The following is a 23,363-nucleotide window of genomic DNA, read 5'->3' on the forward strand; positions in this document are numbered from 1 at the left end:
AACTAAGCTTACATAGTCCTATCAAATAGGGTAGGGTCTATGGCTCAATTTGGGACACAACCAATCTGCATACCTCTTACGGTCATTCACTAAATGAAATTCACACAGTAAAATAGTCATCCAATTTACATACAGAACTAATTACCAAGAGCAGTCATTAATATCATTCAGATGAATGGACTTGTCTTGAAACAATAGCAGCGTAGCTGAACTACACAAGTCCTGTGTGTATGAGTTAATGTTCTAAAATAGAAGAAGTCGTTCCACTGGGTAATTCATATTCCACATACAACTTGTCACAGTAATAGTCTCCTCCCTCTAGCTCGGCTGGTGGCCATTGTAGTTTGATGCATCCCAGCTGCTTGCCTCCTGCAGCAAACTCTCACAGCAAGCGGATCAACCGACCGGCATAAACAGAAGGAGAACCAGCCCAGAGGCTAATTTGTGTCCATGCAAATATGTGTGTGTATGTGTATGAGTTTGCCCTGAGACATGGCAGTAGACTCCTATGGTGTCTAATGGTATGAAGCCATACAAGTGTACATGTCTCAGGGAAACAGCACAGGATGCAGGGAAAGAGCACAGGATGTGTGCGAAAGGTTTCCTAGTTCTGAGTCTGAGATGTCCCCTGATGCGATCACAGAGCCTCACCTGACCATGGTCCTGACGATCCAGGGCCTCTGTCCCAGTGAGGGCACGGCCTCGTCCATCAGGGGGTGGGTCTTCACAAAGTTCAGCATCTCATCAGGGAAACCATTGGATGAGTTGAACCTGGAGCCCTGAACAGCACAGCCCCCTGGCCTGTTGGAGGAGGGTGAAATACACTGTTTAGCACAGGCTCCCCCTTACTGAGGCACAGGCTCCCCCTTAATGAGGCACAGGCTCCCCCTTACTGAGGCACAGGCTCCCCCTTACTGAGGCACAGGCTCCCCCTTACTGAGGCACAGGCTCCCCTTACTGAGGCACAGGCTGACCCTTACTGAGGCACAGGCTCCCTTTACTGAGGCACAGGCTCCCCTTTACTGAGGCACAGGCTCCCCAATACTGAGGCACAGGCTCCCCCATACGGAGGCACAGGCTCCCCCTTACGGAGGCACAGGCTCCCCCTTACGGAGGCACAGGCTCCCCCTTACTGAGGCACAGGCTCCCCCATACTGAGGCACAGGCTCCCCCATACTGAGGCACAGGCTCCCCCTTACTGAATCACAGGCTCCCCCTTACTGACCCATTTCAGTGTTATCTGTAGTCAGTTAATGCTGTCTTACACTCTTACACTTTAGACTCACATAAAGTACATCAAAATGAGCCAGGAGATGATTGCCAGGTAAGGCAATACTATACCTTGGTTTGGGAACGAGCTCGTCGGGAACAGGGGTCCATATAGACTCAGGTGATTTCTGCTCCTTGAATCTCCCATCAAACACCCCAGCCAGCTGCTCCATGTCGAACGCACACACAGCCGAACCAGGGATGCTACAGAGAGAGAACCAGATACAATGGATAAGGCAGGGGTGGATAGAGTGGCACAGCGGTCTAAGTCACTGCATCTCAGTGCTAGAGGCGGCACTACAGACCCTGGTTCAAATCCAGGCTGTATCACAACCGGCAGTGATTGGGAGTCCCATAGGGCGGCGCACAATTGGCCCGGGTTCGGCCGGGGTAGGCCATCATTGTAAATAAAAATGTGTTCTTAACCGACTTGCCTAGTTAAATAAAGGTTGAATTTAAAATATATATATATATATAAATGGACAATAAAGGTTATATCCTGAATGACATTGAAGTTGGCATACAAAATGGAAGTTGTGTGTTAGAATCCGGGAATACACAGGAAATAAGTAGTCAACAAATGAGGAAATACTCAGAGGAAATACTGTAGAGACCACACAGCATGTTCCAGTAAAATGTTTGCACACCTTGGCTGTTGCTAAACTCCTATTGAACTCATTGACCCAGAATGGAACATCTGCTGTGAAAAGAAGCTAAGTCCCCCCACACTGAATGAAGCGCTACAATACTGTTACTGTAGTGTTGAGTGTGGTAGTTAATGGAGGTGTACACCAGAGAGATGGAGAGAGAGAGCCATGTCAGGACAACAGGGGGTGAATACTAGCGTCTCTCTTTCTCTCCTGCTCCGAGAGCTTCTCTTCCCTTTGAGACCTCATGTTTTTGCTAAGAAGTTGTGTGAGTCTGTTGAGTGACTAGGACTGCTCTGGTACAGCACAGTGAACCTTAGGGAGTGACTCAGTTCCTGCCGAGCACTTCACGCCTACTCTCTTTTCCCTTTCCTAACTCTGACACTACATCCTGAGAGAGGGGGGAGAGAGAGAGGGAGAGAGAGGGTGTGAGAGGGTGAGGGAGAGTGAGAGAGAGCTGCAGAGAGAGAGAGAGAGAAAGTGAGAGAGCACTGCAGAGAGAGGGGGAGAAAGAGAGAGAGCACTGCAGAGAGAGGGGGAGAAAGAGAGAAAGTGAGAGAGCACTGCAGAGAGAGGGGGAGAAAGAGAAAGCAGCAGAGAGAAAGGGGAAAGAGAAAGAGAGAAAGTGAGAGAGCAGCTGCAGAGAGCAGAGGGGGAGAAAGAGAAAGCAGCAGAGAGAGAGAAAGGGGAGAAGGGGGAGAAAAGCAGCAGCAGAGAGGGGGAGAAAGAGAAAGCAGCAGAGAGAGGGGGAGAAAGAGAAAGCAGCAGCAGAGAAAGGGGGAGAAAGAGAAAGCAGCAGAGAGAGGGGGAGAAAGAGAAAGCAGCAGAGAGAGGGGGAGAAAGAGAAAGCAGCAGAGAGAAAGGGAGAAAGAGAAAGCAGCAGAGAGAGGGGGAGAAAGAGAAAGCAGCAGCAGCAGAGAGAAAGGGAGAAAGAGAAAGCAGCAGAGAGAGGGGGAGAAAGAGAAAGCAGCAGAGAGAGGGGGAGAAAGAGAAAGCAGCAGAGAGAGGGGGAGAAAGAGAAAGCAGCAGAGAGAAAGGCTCTCTCACTCTCACTTTGCTGCTCACTCCAACACTCCATTGCTCCAGTGTTAAGGTCAAGTAGTGCCTGTGCTCAGGTCTTGACACAAACCGACAGATGGGCTTATGGGCTCTCTCCCTGCGCTGCCCCTGTGCCCCTAGGCCTGCTGGAGTAGGTATCCAGGGATCATCTGAGAACTGTTTGTTTGGGTAAGCTGTCTGAGTTTAGCCTCTCTCTGCTGAGAAACCAGAGGCATTTTCCAGCAGGGTGACATGCTAACCTAATACATCATTTGACCAGGTCAACCTCTCTCCAACTGCCTGGCAGCCTACCCTGCCTTTGCCTCTATATTTCTGTATTCTGTCCTCTTCTCCTTCTTCTCTCCCTGTTTAATTTCTCTGTCCTCTCTGCTCTTTCTTGCTCTCTCTCTCTCATCCCCTCATCTCTTTCATCCTCTGATCTCTCTTTGCTCATTTGTTTGAAATGAATTGGCATCAGTTTGGCTATGTACAGCTGTTGAATTGTGCAAATAAAGGTTGTTCAAATTTGATGTGCAGTGAGAAGGGTTGACTGACAGTCAGTACAGGCTGTAGGAGGCGTCAGACTTCATGCCAGACCACACCCTCACAGTTTAACCAGCAGACTGACAGCTCTCTATAGCCCAGCTCCGGTGACAGCATGACAGCTGATGGAGGCCAGTGGAGGGGAATGAGTTCTTCAGTCTAGGCCAAGGTTCAAGGAAAAATGAGAGGATTGTTTATTTTATTCGCCTGGGTCTTTACATATTTTATGTCTCTTCCACCTCTATGTCTCTTCCACCTCTCTGTCTCTTCCACCTCTCTGTCTCTTCCACCTCTATGTCTCTTCCACCTCTATGTCTCTTCCACCTCTATGTCTCTTCCACCTCTCTGCACACACATATATCTTCTTCAACCTTTCTGCTTTGTCTTTCTATACTTCTCTCATCTGCTTTCTCTCCACCTCTCTCTCTCTCCACCTCTCTCTGTCCCTCCACCTCTCTCTGTCCCTCCACCCCTCCCTTTCTCCCTCCACCTCTCTGTCTCTCCACCTTTTTCTGTCTCTCCACCTGGTAAGGACCAAGTATTTATTCAGCTCCTGCCTCAACCCAGGGCCCAGGGGAGGTATCCAGCTGTGACTGCCACCGCATCTCCCTGGTGGCACAGCCTCACTGCTCTCCTGTCAACTGGAGACGCCTCCCTCTGACACCATGTCATCCTAATGGCTCCTATGAGGCTGGGTCTCCAGAGGGCCCCCTGCTCTGACTAACTCCGAAGCACCGCCACAAAGCGTTATGTATTACAGTGAATGCTGCAGAAGAAGCGGAACTCCTTCGTAGGCGACTCTTTCGTCCACGTGCTGCTCACGGCTGGCTGGTGGGGCACCCCGGCTGACTGAAAACAGGCTACACATTTTTATAGACAAAGATATAGTATCTGAGCTGCATGTGATTGAACAGGAATCATATGCAATCCTTTCATTTCCTTCATTGTAGACAGACAATAAAACATGGTTGTGAGGATTACTTGAAAAATGTACTAGCCTAATCCGTAAGTTTACTAATACATTAATGAACTAATATAGGAAAAAATGCACCTATTCAATAGTCTAAAAGAAACAAAGAAAAGTTATTTTAACCTGGTAGTGATTTATTTTCTTACAATTTGCAGGATAATATTATTATCAATAATAAAACTAGGCCTAGGGTATTTCATTGAAAACCAGACTCAGACAGCATATGTTGGATAGGAAGTGCCTTCAGCAAGGCACTGAGGCTTGTTCTGGCCGATTCCCTCAAACTTGTCAGCAGCACACCGAATCGCTCCATCCATTGGAGGAGTATTAGGCTACTAGTGATTGGCACCAATATGTCAAGACTGACTGTAGCCTATTAATAGACTACCAGTTGCATTAGTTTTCGATACGAAAAGAAGACAGAATGTGACTGACCTGGAAAGTGTCCAGACAACTGTGTGCTAATTGACCATAGGCTAGGTGTGTGTGTTCTGAAAGATTATTCTAACCAATCATCTGAATACTTTAAGAGCCCCTATCTACACCTGATGGGCCATCAGGGGGGCAATTAGTCAATATCCCCAAATTGCTGTTGGTCATCTGCTATTGCCTGTTTGATTTAAAACAGCATCTAGTAAGATTTAACAGAGAAAGCAAGGATGTTTCAAATGGGATTTGCTTATTCAAACTGCCCCCTGTAATTCATACGCAACATTGTTTCACATCCTTTAATAACAGACACATAAACACGCAATAGGCTACAGCTCGCTTCACAGCTGTTTCCGGAAAGTCGATGTAGGCTATTGTAGCCTACGGTGCGCTGAGGGCTCTGTACGCAGCGTTGGAGCCTCGGTGCCAAGTTTTGAAAAACAAAAAGCAGCATACGTGACTAACTCACCCCAGAGCCCTGCACTTCCCTGGAGGAACTTCTCCAGCCGAGGCCCAGGCACCATCTTTTCAGGCCATGTCTAGTACTGCTAAGCCCACCTTGCACAGTAGCCAAGTAGCCTAGCTCCAGGCTAGTGTATAGCATAGCCTAGCCGGGCTTGGCTCACCACCATGTTATCTTCTCAAATAGTCTCTCTCTAAGGCCTGCCGCAATAAAAAGCACCCCTCCCCTTTACCTGCAGGCTCAGAGGCTCTCTCATATCCTCCTCTCATAGACCCCACTGCTCCTATAGATCCCTGACCTCCTGCAGCTCCGGGAGGTTTGGCTGGGCTGTGCAGTGCAGTGAGAAGGATCAGGTGCTTAGAAGAAACCCAAGCCTACTGTTCATCCCCTCAGACAGGAAGGACCAGAGGTAGGAGAGGTGGACACACTGAACTGTCAACCAGTCAACCAAGGAGGATTTGGTGTAGTTGCTAGGCTAGCTAGCTAATGCCACAGACCAGGAAGCTTCATGGGGCTATAAACTCTATCCTGGCTTTGTAGGCATGATAAAATAATTAATAACAAGCAAACATTGAGGGATGCTGGTGGGAAACTCTTAAACCAGAGCTCTTTTTCCACAATTCCCACACTGGTAGCAAATGTGCACATGCGGGAGATGATACACTATCTCAAAATGGCCACTCCAGATTTCCCAAACCCTCTTCCCTGCTGTGCTCACCACACGCAACCGGCAAAAGCAATATGTCTGGTAAGAGCTTTAAAAGTATGCTGCAGCGGACCACACAGTGTTGGGGAGGTTTACAGCGTACCTCTCTCCCTCTCGCTCTCTCTCTGATTTATAATGGAGCACAGCGGCGGCGCGGTGCCTAGGCAGGTAGTGTGTGTTCAGCTGGGCCTCTCCCTGACACGCTGGTCACAGTGTTATCTGTAAGCCGTTGTTGGCCCTGTATAAACCATCCATCTCTCTCTGCAGGTGCACCGCTCCCATCTAGCCCCCATCCCTCTCCCAGCCCTCCCATCCCTCCCAGCCCTCCCAGCCCTCCTATCCCTCCTATCCCTCCCAGCCCTCCTAGCCCTCCCAGCCCTCCCAACCCTCCCATCCCCCAGCCCAAAGATAAGATACAGCTGATGAAACAGTTTTAACTCTTAAAGGGTGGCGGGGGGTAGCGCTGCAGATGTTTCCCATTATTGACTTCCTTGTCCTTGAATGGGTTTGAGGGGGTCTTCCTCCTCCTCTCTCTTCCTCTCCTGGCTGCCACAACAGCAGCCATTATGAGTAGAGGATGTTATTAGAGCTGGCATTAGTTGAGGTTTGCTCTCTGCTGATAGGCATCCTGCTGGCTCATCTGCATGGGAGACCTGTGTTGAATCCCTATTAGAGTCTGCTCTGTATTCACACACACACACACACACACACACACACACACACACACACACACACACACACACACACACACACACACACACGCACGATAGCCTGAAACGTCTGCATGATATATGGTATATAACACAGGAGACACATCTTTCCTCTACTCTCTTGTGCTGTTAAGTCTGTTTATTGTTCTCCCTCATGCTTTCTCTACAGCCATCTTCAACCTCATCTAATCCTCCTCTTACCCAGCAGCCTCCCTCGTTCCTTTTCTTTCTATTTCATCACTCCAATCTGTTAACTGTCTCCCTCTCTAAAAGCAAACCCATGAAGCAAATCAATGTGTTCCGCCTAATCGAGAACTGTATCTTCCCCCATAAGCCCTAACCATCTCCCTCTCTTCAGGGACCTCTGTCAGTCTGTCGGTGTGTGTGTACCTGTTGGCGGGGGTGGAGAAGACTCCCAGGATGATGTCCCTGCCGTGCATCCTGATGACAGGGCTGGTGGAGTGGAGCAGGTTGAAGTAGAAGTGGGAGTCTCCAGGGACGGAGCAGTTCAGTCTAGCCTTCAGGAACGACGTCCACTGTTTCTCCAACACCCTCTGAGAGCCCCCCAGGTCCCCCTTACACACCCGAGACACCCGAGACACCTGTACCTGAACACACGTGCACGCAAGCACGTGGAACAGATAGAACAGTCAATGACCTCGCACCATACTACACATCAATGACTATGCACAGAGTTTTCCGCGCTGGGTCAGTTGGAAGCACACATATTTCACACAGTAGATTTAGTGGTTGCAATATTCATGGGATCATACTCATGGAGAATGTATAATAAAGTTTGACAGATTTAAGTCAGAACAATCGTTCAAAATGAAGATAAAACCTTTTTAGCCCTTGGGTGAACTCATAAAAATGTAAAGTATTTGCGATGCATGATACCACATTTGACAGATCATTGTTTTAAAATGGTCAATTAAGATCTAGTATTCATGAAAACATCAGTGCATTTGAAAACTGCTTCTTTGGACAATCTCACCCCAAACTACCGTGGTACAGTGTAAGTATCCACTTACTGTGAGCCCTACAAACATGCAGCACAAAATGCCTGCGCTAGCACATTTCCACCAAATGTGAATTGCTAATTTATTAGATAAAAAGGATTCTTGTTATGCTCATATTGTTTTGCATGAGCACGTATTTCCACTCTGATATGACTGATGCCATTTGGAGCGGTTATGAAAAGGCGTTTTCCCGTCTAGATATGCAACAGCACAGATACAGAGAAAAAGATCATCAGAAGTACCAGGCTGGTATTGACATTTGAATAATAACATGAGATGGAACATCCAGGCAGGCAGACACACGACACAGAGGGGCGTGTCCAAAGCTTTACCATTTTGTCTCGTACCTTCTCCAGATAGTTCAACTCCATGGCCATCTCTCTGAAGAAGAAGTAGATGTGAGGACCCCATTCCACTGAACTGACAAAATAGGGCTCTGCAAAGGATGGGAGAGGACCATGTTACACAACAAACACATCTCCATAGAGCTGTAAGAGACCGAGTCAGATAGCTCCCTTATCCCAGACACAAACACCAGCGTTGCTAAGCAGGCATACACTTTGAGAAAAAAATGTTTTGAGGAGGCTCATTTTCGTTGTCAGTTTAAAAACCTGTTATTGTTTGGTTCCTACTGAATACTACTCAGGCCATCCAGCCACATACAGACACAGAGCAGACCTGAACTCTCAGCCCTGGATCCTCTGACCTCAGCAGGGATGCTGCTGACTAAGGCAATGCAGTGAGTCTGACACAGATATTGATCCTGATAGTAAGTGATGTAGTCATAAACAGAGCCTTCTAACAACAGAGGCAACACACAAACAAATACAAACAAATACACACACGCAGGCGGACACATACACACACAGATGCACACACACACGCGCACACACACACAAATAAATACACGTGGAAGTACCTCTGAACCATTTGGAGTCGTGTTTGACTGTGCGGAGTGCAGGACTGTCCCCCAGGCTACGGTAGATCACAGCGTCTATCGCCAGGAAGTCCGTCACAGTGGCCGTAAACAGATTCCCCTCTGGCAAAAAACACACAGTCAGATACAATGGGAACAGCTCATATCACAGCATAGTAACAGCTCATATCACAGCATAGTGACAGCTCATAACACAGCATAGTGACAGCTCATATCACAGCATAGTGACAGCTCATAACACAGCATAGTGACAGCTCATAACACAGCATAGTGACAGCTCATAACACAGCATAGTGACAGCTCATAACACAGCATAGTGACAGCTCATAACACAGCATAGTGACAGCTCATAACACAGCATAGTAACAGCTCATAACACAGCATAGTGACAGCTCATAACACAGCATAGTGACAGCTCATAACACAGCATAATAACAGCTCATATCACAGCATAGAACATCGCAGAAGGTAGTTTGACATTACATTACACAACTCAATGCATTCGACTGTTGATCAATGAACAATGTATAAGTACATTAGAGATAATTACAGTGGTGCAACAGAGCCTCTAGTACAGAGTGGACAAATCCCTCTATTTCTACTGCTCAGTAGTGTGCAATAAAGGTTTCCTATTGTTTCAACCACGGCCAAAGATTGTGTGATGACGGGGAACTACTGCAGCTACACAATGAGGTGTTTAAAGCAATGAGTGTTTCCAAACCTGCGAACAGAGCCACGTTGGCGTGTTTAGGATCATAGGGACAGCGGGCCATCCCACTGACTGTCTCTCCCACCATCTCCAGAGTGTCTCCCTGGAAAGAACACGCGCAAACAGTTCACTATACTGTATAATGTTGCTGGAAAACAGATTTCACCTTCACATTCAGTAAACATACATGCAACTGCCAAAATGAAGAAAACTCCAACATAAAGTGTCTTAATTGGGCGTTGGGCCACCACAAACCAGAACAGCTTCAATACTGTTTCTGGAACTCTATGGTGGAGGTGCCACTCCAGAATCTCTCATACTATAGGTGTTCAATTGGTTTGAGATCGGGTGACTGAGATGACCATGGCATATGGTTTACATAATTTTCATGCTCATTAAACCATTCAGTGACCGCACATGCCTTGTTGATGAGGGCATTGTCATCCTATGGGGGCATAGCCATGGGTAGCCAAAATAATGGCCTGCCCAAAATTGTTATACATGACCCTAAGCATGATGGGGTGTTAATTGCGTAATTGAGTCAGGAGCCACACCTGTGTGGAAACACCTGCTTTCAATATACTTTCTATCCCTCATTTACTCAAGTGTTTCCATTATTTTGGTAGTTACCTGTACATGCCCACAGAGTATGGCAATTAGCATATATTATAAAACATTCACAATATTATTATTCACCCTCTGCAATTATGCAAATGGGACAAATACACAGAAACACAACCTTTTGAAACGCATGCAGCTAAACAACCACAGGCGAAATCGTCACACAGACACACCATCACCGATTGAAAATTAAATAAATAAATTAAATACTGTGGTTGTCATTAAAACTAGCTATAAATAAACCCTAGGTTCGCTAACTAGTCCCAGGAGAAGCCCTGAGCACGTCAGCCCAGCGCAGGTTGCACTGCTTAGTGTCATTAACAGCCAGAGATAATGGGCCAGGTATAGAGGAGGGAATCAGTGTGTTGGTATGTTCGAGACGTGACAGACTGAACATATCACTTATTTGAAAGCCTTTGATGGTGAAACTGGACCCCCCCATCCACCTCCTCCTTTCTCCCTCCCCATTTCCCTAATAGATATTCTGGAGGAACGTTGAGAAACCGACTGAGCAAATGATTCATATTTATGCACACTTTTTTGTTGTTGTCTGATTGGCAGAGCAAGGATGTGATTGTGATATGGAACAGGTAAATGGGGTACGTCTGATCCTCTTTCAGGACAGAGTGGGTCGGGTGGTGAGCAGCTCCAGGTCCATGAGCAGTGCAACCACTTAGCGTTTTCCTTCCAACTGGCCTGGCTGGGTTTCACCAGAGGGGAAGAAACTAACCATCCAGATACATCATAAGCACAGCCTCCTCCTCAGTTCAGCCTCCTCCTCAGTTCTGGCTCATACTCTCCCAGCCCTCGTCTCTGTACTCTGATCATCTTGTTAGGTTATAAATGAACCTTGTAACATTTCACAGATGCTTAATAAAGCTCAAACCAAGTTTATTCCCTGATTGGGTCATACAGCTGCATAAGACAAAAAACACATTCACACAAGCACTGATATTTAACCCTACCTCCTATGCTGAGTCTCCTCCTACACATCTGAACAGCCAATGCATCTCTGTTGCTAGACAGAACCTTAGTGATATCTGTTCTTCCTCACGTCATCTGACCTGACTTCTGCTCACTCCTCCCCAACTCACGGCTGGCATGTTGACTCGTACCAGACTGTGTCTCTTTTCCTCCCATAGGATGCCGGATGGCTAACAGTAACATATCCGGACAGAATGTAAACGTTATACATTCCCCTTTCTCCCTCAGTGACACAAATAAGTATATTTCATATTTTCAGAACCCAACAATCTGCAAGCGCCACATACAAGTGTAAGCATTGTACAACAGCAACCGATATCGGAGGAAAGCGGGCCTTTGTTGCCTTGCTAAGGGACTCTGTCTCTCTCTGCCTTAGGTATCGAACAAATGAGGCAAATAAGATGTAAATGTGCAAGTAAGCAATATGCCTAATGGTGTTTGTGATTGAGCTCTAGGTTCCAGGAAAAATCATAGTCCATTTATCAATGATGCACCAATCATTAAACTCTGATGCATGACTGAACTGCTGACAGGTAGAGATGTGCTCAGCTTCCCGAAGCAGTAATGACTGCTGTTTGAGTAAGAGAGATAGTGTATGTGTGTGTGCGTGCGTTCTATAGGTACTCACAGTATAGTTGGCACACAGCGGATTGAAGGCATTGGTCCCACATACAAACAGACCTCCTTGTCGACTCAGTAAAACCTTCATGAAGTTCCGACACTCGTCCTGATAGGAGACAGAGAGGGAGAAGTAAGGGGGGTAGAAATAAGTATGGATCGTCTGTGACTTATTATCCTACTGCTAGGTGAAATTAGGCTTCTTAATGCATGATGGGAGGAATTATCACATCATTAACACTGTCAATCACCTCATTATTCAGGCCTATGGAAGCTCCCTGTCTGCATGCCTGCCGCATCAAAGAGTTTCCATTGGCTCACACCAGCTATTGATTGACAGATGGTAATCCCAGCTAACCTTGAGTTTTCAACCAGCACTCGTTTAACTGCAGTAGTACGACCCTTATTACCATGTCATGTTAATAAGCAGCATGCCAATTCCTAGCAGATCCAACATGTCATTGAGAGTTGAACAGGGACCATGTATATTATTCCTGTCACCTGTGTGAGTGTGAGTGCAGTGAGGACTATCCCTATACATGTAAATCCCTAGTGACCCACTCCCCCCTCCCTCCCCTCTCCTGTCCCAGTGAGCGTGGCTCCAGCTCCTTGCCCTGCACCTGGTGCCTCAGCCTCTGACCCTCCACCACGGGGGTCCACTCACCGAGTGGAAGGGATGAAAGGAGGGAGGAGGAGGGGCTGATACTCCAGATGCTCCAGTCCCCAACAGGGTTCTCGTTTTTCCACGGCCGGGGGGGGGGCAAAATGTGTAGAGTGAGGCGTGGTGAGAATTCCTCATACTGCGGTGGTACTAGACAGTGAGACGAGTGACATACGAGGAGCCACTGCTCAATGCATACTAAATCATGTCTGCGTGTGTGTGTGCGTATATCTGTGTGTCTCTGTCTGTGTGTGTGTTTGTGTGTGTCACTCCACAGATTCAGTTTTCGTGTCAGTATGATTTGCATGTTTGTTTTTCAGTGGGACTGCAGTCTGAGCGGAAAGCTTAAAGCCAGATGTAACACACTGCACGCTTAATGACAAACGAGACGCAGTGCCAAAATCAATAAATACTTATAAGAGCACATAAGCCTAACTAACACACAAAGTGTGGTCTTTTGGCATGGCCCTGCAGCGTAAATTGAAATACAGGATGTCTGCAGTATAAACAACAGGGATTTATACTGTTTGGAAGCCTCTCATCTCTTACATCATTGTGATCCATGGTGTATCGCTTTATTTGCTTGACTTTTTATTATTTTTTATTTTATTGTCATAATCTGTCTTCATATCCAGAATGTATTTGGCTCCTATATTAACCATACAGCCTGGAGTCTACAGTACTGTATATAGTGCCACATTCAGCTCTCCTTCCCCCTGTTTCCCTCTCCTCCTCTCTCCCCTCTCACCCCTCCCTCTCCCTGGGCACACTCCAGACAAAGCGCCACCTGTGCTGGCTGGCAGGTCTTTCACTTGACCCAGACCCAGATGATCGCAGCTCCACTTCTCACTGTTTGTGTTACACCACTGCATTATTAATACAGAGCAGCCCGGATGAATTATGCAGTGTGCCGCACATATGAACACAAACACGTTGGTGTTTGTGGTATTGTGAGTGTGTGTGTGTGTGTGTGCGCGTGCATGTGCTTCCACATGGTTCAACAGAGCACATAGGCTCTGAGCTTTGAGTGAGATGTGTGTGTGGGACTGAACATACTGATTCGTTCCCATACAGATGTTGACCTGAACAAGTGCATTCATCTCCCTGCTGATTTCCAGCCTGTAACCCATCCCTCAGTCTTTATCTTCAGTCAGACCCAGGTCTTGCTCAGAGGAACAACAACCCTCTGTTACCACAACACATCTGCTCACAACCCACCGCAGTCAGAGAGCATTACTACTGAAGACTCCCTCCAACAACCCACCACAGTCAGAGAGCATTACTACTGAAGATTCCCTCCAACAACCCACTCCAGTCAGAGAGCATACTGAAGATTCCCTACTCCAGTCAGAAGACTGAAGACCCTCCAACAACCCACCACAGTCAGAGAGCATTACTACTGAAGACTCCCTCCAACAACCCACCACAGTCAGAGAGCATTACTACTGAAGACTCCCTCCAACAACCCACCACAGTCAGAGAGCATTACTACTGAAGACTCCCGCCAACAACCCACCTCAGTCAGAGAGCATTACTACTGAAGACTCTCTCCAACAACCCACCACAGTCAGAGAGCATTACTACTGAAGACTCCCTCCAACAACCCACCACAGTCAGAGAGCATTACTACTGAAGACTCCCTCCAACAACCCACCGCAGTCAGAGAGCATTACTACTGAAGACTCCTGCCAACAACCCACCTCAGTCAGAGAGCATTACTACTGAAGACTCTCTCCAACAACCCACCACAGTCAGAGAGCATTACTACTGAAGACTCCCTCCAACAACCCACCACAGTCAGAGAGCATTACATTACTACCACCTAGTGCATCTGGTTTCCACTGATCTAATCCTCCTGATGTTGAACTGGTTGCACAATCGCACACGTCCCCAGTGTGGCTCCTCTTTGTTTCATAAACCTACAGTATACTATTAACTAAGCATAGAGACTTAAGAAACTTCACTAAATGAAACGGACTTCCTTGGACCATGATGTTGTCACTAAACTGAGGATGAGCTAATTACCATAGCCAAATTTAGAAATGCTCGAACAACACTGGGCAGAGGTACATTTTTAAAGCTAGTTTCCTGCAATTCTACACATTGTTGTCATGGCTTATGCCGTGTTCTTATGCTATCAGCGACTCAAACATTAAAACCAAATCATGGCATTTTTGGAATTTTATATTCTTCCTGACCATGTAGTTTTTATTTTGGTGATTGTTAGTTCTCAAAAATATATACTTAAATTATATTTTCTACATACTTTATCAATGTTTTACCATCCCCCAAAATATTTAAAATAAATATATGTACAGTACCAGTCAAAAGTTTGGACAATAAAGAAAAACCCTTGACGAACCCTTGAGTAGGTGTGTCCAAACTTTTGTCTGGTACTGTATATTTTTTTAATCATATTTTGAGACCGCCGAAGCTAAATGAATATAGGGGAAACATCGTACCATCACAGCTTCTCACTAAAGCCTCAAAAGTTTCCCTAGCATGCTCGAATGGGCCCATCACTGCTGGGACCTGCCAAGAGCTCAGAGAGAGACAGAACTCTTTCCACGCTCCAGCAGGCTACTTTCCTTTCCTCCTCCCCCCTGTTCTCCTCTCCTCTCACTTCCCTCTCCTTAGGTGATCCACGCTTAACTCTGATCATCAGAAGCAGATCTGTCATTTCAAGGCAACATTCTGACTTCGACTTTGATGTAAGGCAGAGTGACTGGGGAACGAGAGGGTGGGGGGCGGAGGGCGAATACGGAGGACAAATTAACAGCAGTGCTAAATTAGCACAAATTTGCCCGTAAAAAGGCGCTTCCTGCCCACGTCCTCTCTTACTCAGCATGTTAGTACTAAGCCTCTCCCAAGCTCCTCTTGTATCTCACAGAGGCTGTTTGATGCTAATCCTGTGTGAATGCACTACAGGCCAGCATCAACATCTCCCCTGAAGAGGAGGAGGAAGGGGAGGAGGGGGGGGGAGTGAGATTCAGAGACTATCTAAGGCAGCTATGTGGCAGTAATGGTTAGGACACCTGATGGCTGACCCAGAGTTGCAGGGTCAGCTCCCTGTCGGGTACACTGTGGTCTCTCCTTGACCAAAAACACTTAACACAAATTACTGCAGTATGTGGCCTGCTAAGGAAATGAGAAGCGTGTTCATGTTCAGCTGGAGAGTTGGTGTATTTAGGGCATCTGCAGAAACACAATACAACAAACATACAATAAGATGTGAAACCATATCATGGTGAGACTGGTCTTGTCTTGTTCAGAGGACTGAAATGCAGACCCCCTCTGAGAGTTGGTATTAACAACATATTGATCAAACAATCTTACTAAGTGCTGCACATAAGAATGCAAAACTGCTCTTTAAAAAGCCTACATGGCGTTCCCTTTGTTTGCATACTGGCTGACCATGCCCTTGAGCCAGCTGAGGCCAGGGATCGATCTCTCACTCTCACTCACACACACACACACACACACACACACATATATATATAACTAAGGATGGTTTTGTCCAATGTGATACATTCGGTCAATTCAATATATATTGAATTGACCGTCCTTTCTGATCAATCAACCCGGAAACATTTCATTACATAACCAATTACTCTGGTGGCGAATGTATCACATTGGACAAAACCATCCCGGGAGCAGGACAGGACATTTGCAGGAGGTGAAGTGGATGAGTGGAGGTTTGGGGTGGAGGGTGTGAGTGGCAGGAGGATTAGGAGAGCAGAGGGTGAGTGGGTGACAGGGGCCTAGAGGCTTGAGGGAGTGTGTGCACGGCTGGATTAATGCAGGGGTTTACCGGGGATGAAGCCCCTGGGCCCAGACCTGTGGGGCACCCAAGAGGAAGCAAAACAAATATACATATACACACACATCTACTGTATATAGTATTTTTTTTACTGCAACCGCCAACCACAGGAGGACTCAGGTGTAGACAACCTGCTGCTGCCTGCTGTCACTCTGCTAATCATCAGATGGGGAGAGAAGAGGGGGTGGTGCCCCCATTGTGACTGGTTAGTTGGGTGTCAGGGGCTGAACCCAATCCCATAAGGGGCCCAAGAGGCAAAATATTGCGCCTTGGAATAGATTCTACAAGTGGACCTAAACCGTACCAGGAAAATACACCCCACAACATACAGTAACATATACTTTGTATCCCTTGTTTACTCAAGTGTTTCCTTTATTTTGGCAGTTACCGGTTTGCCAGTTGGGAAGGCCATGGTTGTCAAATATACAGCTTGTTGCGTTGTGTCTTAACCTGGGAATTTGACAGTTAAACTCATGGGTACACGAGCAAAGGATGCCAGTCCTGACTTGAATGGGAACTGGTTGGTTGCGTGAAAAACGTGTGAAATTGCGTGAAGAACGTACAGTTGGGAAAGCAACTGCTGAAAAGAGAAGGCTAATCTGTCCGTAGAACCAATATACTTTTTTTCCTTAACAACTCATAGGCACTGATTTTCAAGTGCCTAAGCACCTCTGTCATCACCGTGACAAGACTAAGGCTTCATCATTAGGCGAGTCAGTGTGCCATTGTACAGTACCAGTCAAAAAAAGGGGGTTTCTTTATTTTTTGACTATTTTCTACAAAATCAGCCAACAAGTGCTCAGCATATGTGGGAACTCCTTCAAGACTGTTGGAAAAGCATTCCAGGTGAAGCTGGTTGAGAGAATGCCAAGAGTGTGCAAAGCTGTCATCAAGGCAAAAGGGTGGCTACTTTGAAGAATATCAAATATAAAAGTATTTGTTTAACACATTTCTGGTAACTACATGATTCCATATGTGTTAATTCATAGTTTTGATGTCTTCACTATTATTCTACAATGTAGAAAATAGTAAAACATAAATAAAAACCTTGGAAGGAGTAGGTGTGTCTAAACTTTGGACTGGTACTGTGTTAAATATCCTACTGTAGCCTATGCTATATATACTGTATATATATTTCCTCCTAATATTGTACAATCAGTGCGTCACTTCATTAGCCTGGGCTATTGTTGGTATGAATTCAAGACCAGATTGATCTCAGTTTTTCAGTCAGTCAGAGCAGCCACTCATTTCGGTGGTATTTAAAAATAGATTCAGCTCATGTTTTTTGGTCATGTAAATGTTTTTAAAGGGGGGGCTATAAAAACAAAAACAAAGCACTGGGGCCTATGATTTTTTAATCCAGCCCTGAGTGTGTGTATGTATAGTGGGGTCTGAAATGATTGACAACCTTGATAAAGATGACTGTATATGAAATTACTGTAGAAAATACTGTACAAGATAAATTATTCAAATACTGAGTTATATTGTATGCCACCACAAAATGGGAAATTATATTATTTTATACTGATAGAATTGCTCAGAGAAAGAGATTTTGTTTTACAAGTAATATTTTTCTTTAAAAGGGGAAACATTATTGACACCACTGTTTTCAATATGTTTCAATACCTCACCTATGAGATGGCCATTCCCAAATGTTGATTTTGTGGCCATCTAACCACTTTTTGGGGGATTTTAATGTGTGCTTAGGGTTATTGTTTTGGGGTGGCAGGGTAGCCTAGTGGTTAGAGAGTTGGACTAGTAACCGGAAGGTTGCAAGTTCAAACCCCCGAGCTGACAAGGCACAAATCTGTCGTTCTGCCCCTGAACAGGCAGTTAACCCACTATTCCTAGGCTGTCATTGAAAATAAGAATTTGTTCTTAACTGACTTGCCTAGTTAAATAAAGGTAAAATAAAAATAAATTGTGTTGCTGGAAGATTCACTTGCACTCAGAGGCAACCAGGTTTTTGGCTAAAATATCCTGGTACTGGATATTCTTAAGTTCTTGATGCAGTTGAACGTAACAAGGGCCCCAGGACCAGTGGATGCAACATATCCCCATACCATCAAAAATCTACCACCCTATTTTACAGTAGGTATGTGTGGGGTTATTTTCTGCTCATGCACTCTCATTTCGACACCAAACCCACCACTGGTATGCATGGCCAAAGAGCTCTATTTTCAACAAAGCACCGGTTCCAATCCAGTGCCAATGTTGTTTAGCAAACTCCAAGCATTAACATTTGTTGGGTGACATGAAAATAAAGCTCTGGTGGGATTGGTGTCGAAATGAGAATGCATGAGTAGAAAATAACCCCCCCCCCCCAAGACAAAGATGTCTTGATTGCGTATGTCTTCATACCCCAGAGTTAATACTTGGTGGAAGCACCTTTGGCAGCCATTACAGCTGTGAATGAATTCACATTAGTGACGGGAATGTCATGAACTGAAAGACATGCTTGCGTTGCAGCTCAAAAGTACTGTAAATGTCACAGTAGCCACTAGCCAGGAGGCTAAGCATTGAACATGATTCTACTCACTAATGTTAAGAAAGCAACTCTTAATTTATCTACCATATGGACTCATAATTATTGCAACAAAACCATATTACAATCTTGAATAATGCAACAATTCACAAGAATGTGCAGACAATTATTTTTTGTCTGTAGCTCCAAGACAAAAGCACAGTTACTGCTAGCTAAAGCTAACAACATATCTTCATCAAGTAACATTATCCTATCAAAAACTAACAATTACCCCTCTTATACAAATATAAAAGTGCAGTAGGCCTACCTCATTTTTATAAATATCATGCAAATCATTAGGCTACATGTGGCAAAATCAAATTGCCACTGAAAACGTGGCTAGGTTATAATTCACCGGGGAGTTGAGATGTTGAGCTGTTATATGTGGAAGCCCATTCCCCCCTCCCAAAAATAAAATACACATACACTGTAGATACATATAAATCATACATATAGGTTATGTTTCTTCATTTGTAGCATTGTGTGGCTCCATGCTGCAGAGTTCAGCACAGCAGGGCCACCGGCAAAACGTGTGGCGAGTTGGCATTTTCCCCAGCCCTTTTGATTTGGTTTAATAAAAAATATTGGCGTAAAAGCGTTGGGAAGATGGACACTGTACTTTTGTTTAACCGTTTTTTAAAAAACATCATATGACCTGATTAGAACAAATCTGGTCCCATCATAGTCCATATAAACCGTTTTTTACAGCTGATTTATTACTGTCACACCCAGAGTTTTACCTGGTTAGGAAATCAACTCCCCCACACCACTCTGGGACCTGTGGTCGCACCTCTAAAATCACCACACAATGTTAGAAATGAAAAAATAAATACTTTTATTTGTATAATCTACTATCTCAAAATGTTCACGTAGTGTGACTTGCATATCTCAAAATGTTGACTTACATATGTCAACATTTTGAGATAGTATCGACATTAAAATTTTTTAGGCGGGAATGGCCTTCCATAGTTTTCTGTAGCTCAGCTCAGCCAGCAAGTGGCAGCTACAGCGACAATTTCAAAATGCAATTTCAGCTAAAACCTAAGATATAAGAAAAATGTCTGTACATTTCAGCTGTTTCAAAAACATTGCTCTGCTATTACCATTTATACTGTAGGAGTGTTGCGCTCAATGAGACAAATCTGTTCACACTGCCCTGCTGGGAGGGGCCAACATTGAGCGAGACGTGATCATTTCGCAAGTTTACACAACAGTACTGTCTCTCAAGAGTCGATGCCTCTCGAGAACCTCACGAAAATGTCCCTTTGCTATCGTCAATGTGAAAACGGCCTAAGATTCTACAGACTTCTACAACTCTTTGGGCAACATACTGTATATCCACTGTTTTTGTCAAAACTGCTCAAGCTCAAAAAATTAGGTTTTGAGTCATTGATCCCACAGCAATATTCAAACCTTCAGGACTGAGACTGGACCACTCAGGAATACTTAACACCTCTTGGAAAGCCATTCTGTTGTGTCTTTATCATTAAAATGTGTGTAATGGTCTCACTGAAAAATAAAACTCTATCCCAGGGTTAGATTTTTAGAAGACATAGGCAGGTTTTCCTCTAATGTTTTACCTGGGTTTGCTCCTTTCATATTTATTTTGATCCTGCGAAACTCCCTAGTCCCTGTTGGTGAGACGCATACCAATAACATAATGCTGCCACTACAATACAGAGGGTTTATTTTCCCCTCTTTGTCTTACAGTATTACTTAAAATACTTGTTGCAAACAGAATGTATGATTTGGAGTTCATTTTTTATTTATGTTTTACACAGGCTTCCTTTTCATTTTGTCATACAGGCCAGTGATATGGAGTGAATGCAATGTTGCTGATTCTCTGTATTTTCAGGTATAGCATCATGTTATGGGCATGCTTGTCACCGGGCAGGGACTGGGGAGTTTGTCATGATTCAAATAAATATGAAAGGAGCACGGCCCAGGTAAAAAGTTAGAGGAAAACCCACCGTAGTGTTCTGAAAAACTAACCCTGGGATAGTGGGACAATTACACACATTTAAATGCCAAAAACACACCAGCGGCTTTCCTGAATAGTCCAGTCTCAGGCTGACTTAAATCTGCTGGTCAATACTTTTTTTTAACCTTTATTTAACTAGGCAAGTCAGTTAAGAACAAATTCTTATTTTCAATGACAGCCTAGGAACGGTGGGTTAACTGCCTTGTTCAGGGGCAGAACGACAGATTTGTACCTTGTCAGCTCGGGGATTTGAACTTGCAACCTTTCAGTTACTAGTCCAATGCTCTAACAACTAGGCTACCTGCAGAAGTCAGTTCCTCTCCTTGTTCGGTGGTCGACATCACCGGTCTTCTAGCCATCGCGATACATTTTTCATTTATTTTGTCTTGTTTTCCCACACACCTGGTTTTCATTCCCTCACTACGTGTTGTGTATTTAACCCTCTGTTCCCCCCATGTCTTTGTGTGGTATTGTTTCTTGTAAGTGCTTGTGCACATTGCTGGCTTGTGCGCGACGTGCTTTGTACCCATTGTCTATTATTCTGGATGCCGGTGGTTATATATATGTATATTAAACTGCTCCGGTTATTACCCAGTTCTGCTCTCCTGCGTCTGACTTCGCTGCCACCAGTTACGCACCCCTTACACTGCTTGAAAACCAGAGACAAGATTTGAGTATTAGTGTCCATCAATGATTCCCAACCAAATTTACTGAGGTTGAGCAATTTTGACATAAATAATGGATATATGTTGCCCTAAGAGCTTTGGAAGGTTGGTAGAATCTTATTTAAAAAGATTCACAGATGCTAATAGCTTTTAAAGGTGCTTCCACCAAGTGTTAACTCAGGGTGTGAAGACATACGCAATCAACACATCTTCAATTAAAATATATATATAATATATAGGTTGTGTAGATTGGTAGAAAAAAAATCCAATGTAATCCCTTTTAAGGTGTATTTTTAAGGTGTCAACATGTGAAGATTGTGTGTTGACTTTAGCTCAGTTTATTTTATTCGGGTAATTTCTACTCATCTTTATCAAGGGTGTCAATAATTTTGGATCTCACTGTACAGTACATGTGTGCGTGTATGTGAAGGCCAGGCTACAGAGAACAGGATGAGGGGCTCACTGCATTACCACAGTCACAAGGGCCAGGATGGCCTTTTATCCTTCTCAGTCAGGCCTGTGGCCCCCCTTAGGGGCATGCAGGTGGGACTGACTCCCCCTCTCTCCCCCATACCCGTCTTTGTTTCCTCCACCTCCCTCTCTCTATTCTCCATTGTGCCTTTGTCTCGAGGTGTCTCACACAGATTTGATGTCAGGTATTATTTTCAGTGTTAAATCAGTCATTTTTTCTGCCTGGTGGGGCTCAACCTGGACTGCCTTCACTCCCCTCACTTTCCCACACAGACACCTTTCAATAATTCTCTGGTCGGTTGGTGTGTGAGCTGGGATAATGTGTTTGAAGTCAGACAGGAAGGCACTGATCCGCTATGTGGTGGCTGGGAGAGAGAAGGGCTGAGGAGAGAGAGTGGGTGTGTGAGAGATAGCTGAGGTAGTCATGCGTGGGTTGGGTTGACTGTGGGGACTGTTTCACTGTTCATTCTTCACCGCATCTCAGCTCACCTCCTTGGTTTCACCGCTCCCCTCCATTTTGTGAGGGCACACACCGCAACTGGAATGTTTTGCTGGGCGGCCATGTTTGTAAAGGGTGGGAGGGCTGGACCTGTGAAGTGTGTAACGATTTAGGTGAGCAGTAACACTGGGGTGACACATGGTCATGCCCCCTCCGCTAGGTAGAACCAGCAGGATGCCAGTCAAACCGTTGGCACCATGAATGCCCTGCTCCAGGTGGCAAAGTGGGGCCTGTGCCATGTTTCAGTGTGTGTTTGTGTGTGTGCGTGTGTGTGTGTGTGTGTGAATGTGTGCAAACCTGTAACTGTGTGTGTGTGTGTCTGTGTGTGCATGCACAATGATTCATTCCCCAGCCCACCTCGTGCTTGCCCTTCATTCGGCAGGTCCTGATGTCATTTTTGTTGGACTCCCATGTTCTCTTCTACAACAGACAGACACAGAGAGGATAGAGTAGTTAGCCACGGACAGACAGTCCAACAATGTCAGTTAAACTGGTCAGATAGTACTGTAAGATGTCTGAGGTGTGAGTGCATGGACAGGGCCTCACCTTACTGTAGAACATCTCGTCTCCCGCCACATTGTCCAGCTCCAAGCGGAAAAGGTCATCTCTGACAGACAAAGAGCACGGCAGTCAGCCAACAGTAAGACAAAGCTAAGTCTTAGACAGGCACTCAACTGCAGTCCACATGCTCTTGCACATAATGCCTCTACAAATACTCTACTGTTCTATGGACAATTCTGGACATGCTGCCGAATAATGATTGGAGAACAATAAAAGACTGAATCCAAAAAATGTAAGAATCCACATCATCTTTGTCTGTTCATACACAGTAGGCCATGACATATGTGGGCTATATCTATGCAACATTTTACAATAAATCTGAATAAAACAGATTTGTATTCAGTTCTGTATAATGTGGTTCTGTAATGTGATGCATTTCAAGCTATGGGTGATGAATAAAAATGTAGAATTGCATAATAAGAACTCGTTTTTTCACCCCCGGTTTTGTTTAGTCTCATTTGAGTTGACAAAATGTGGTTTTGCTGGGAGGCCTGAATTCTCCATATCTGTCTCACTTG

The 23,363-nt window shown here is 45.2% G+C and overlaps 1 protein-coding gene across 2 annotated transcripts in view; it reads right to left on the reverse strand.

Annotated features, from left to right (window-relative positions):
* sema6bb (sema domain, transmembrane domain (TM), and cytoplasmic domain, (semaphorin) 6Bb) overlaps positions 1-23,363 on the reverse strand; it is a 130,393-nt gene that overhangs the window by 35,612 nt on the left and 71,418 nt on the right. Inside the window, exons 4-12 of one of the 2 annotated variants that reach the window (XM_024421454.2) lie at positions 22,831-22,891; positions 22,642-22,704; positions 11,674-11,772; positions 9,453-9,543; positions 8,714-8,833; positions 8,142-8,230; positions 7,166-7,377; positions 1,342-1,473; positions 652-801 (exon numbers count right to left, since the gene is read on the reverse strand). In XM_024421454.2, coding sequence (XP_024277222.1) covers positions 652-801; positions 1,342-1,473; positions 7,166-7,377; positions 8,142-8,230; positions 8,714-8,833; positions 9,453-9,543; positions 11,674-11,772; positions 22,642-22,704; positions 22,831-22,891 — 1,017 coding nt within the window. Of the gene's footprint in view, positions 1-651; positions 802-1,341; positions 1,474-7,165; positions 7,384-8,141; positions 8,231-8,713; positions 8,834-9,452; positions 9,544-11,673; positions 11,773-22,641; positions 22,705-22,830; positions 22,892-23,363 lie in introns of both variants that reach the window. The other variant, XM_024421453.2, reaches the window with a different exon arrangement.

This window comes from Oncorhynchus tshawytscha, linkage group LG05 (assembly GCF_018296145.1).
Source record: "Oncorhynchus tshawytscha isolate Ot180627B linkage group LG05, Otsh_v2.0, whole genome shotgun sequence".
Classification (NCBI taxonomy): domain Eukaryota; kingdom Metazoa; phylum Chordata; class Actinopteri; order Salmoniformes; family Salmonidae; genus Oncorhynchus; species Oncorhynchus tshawytscha.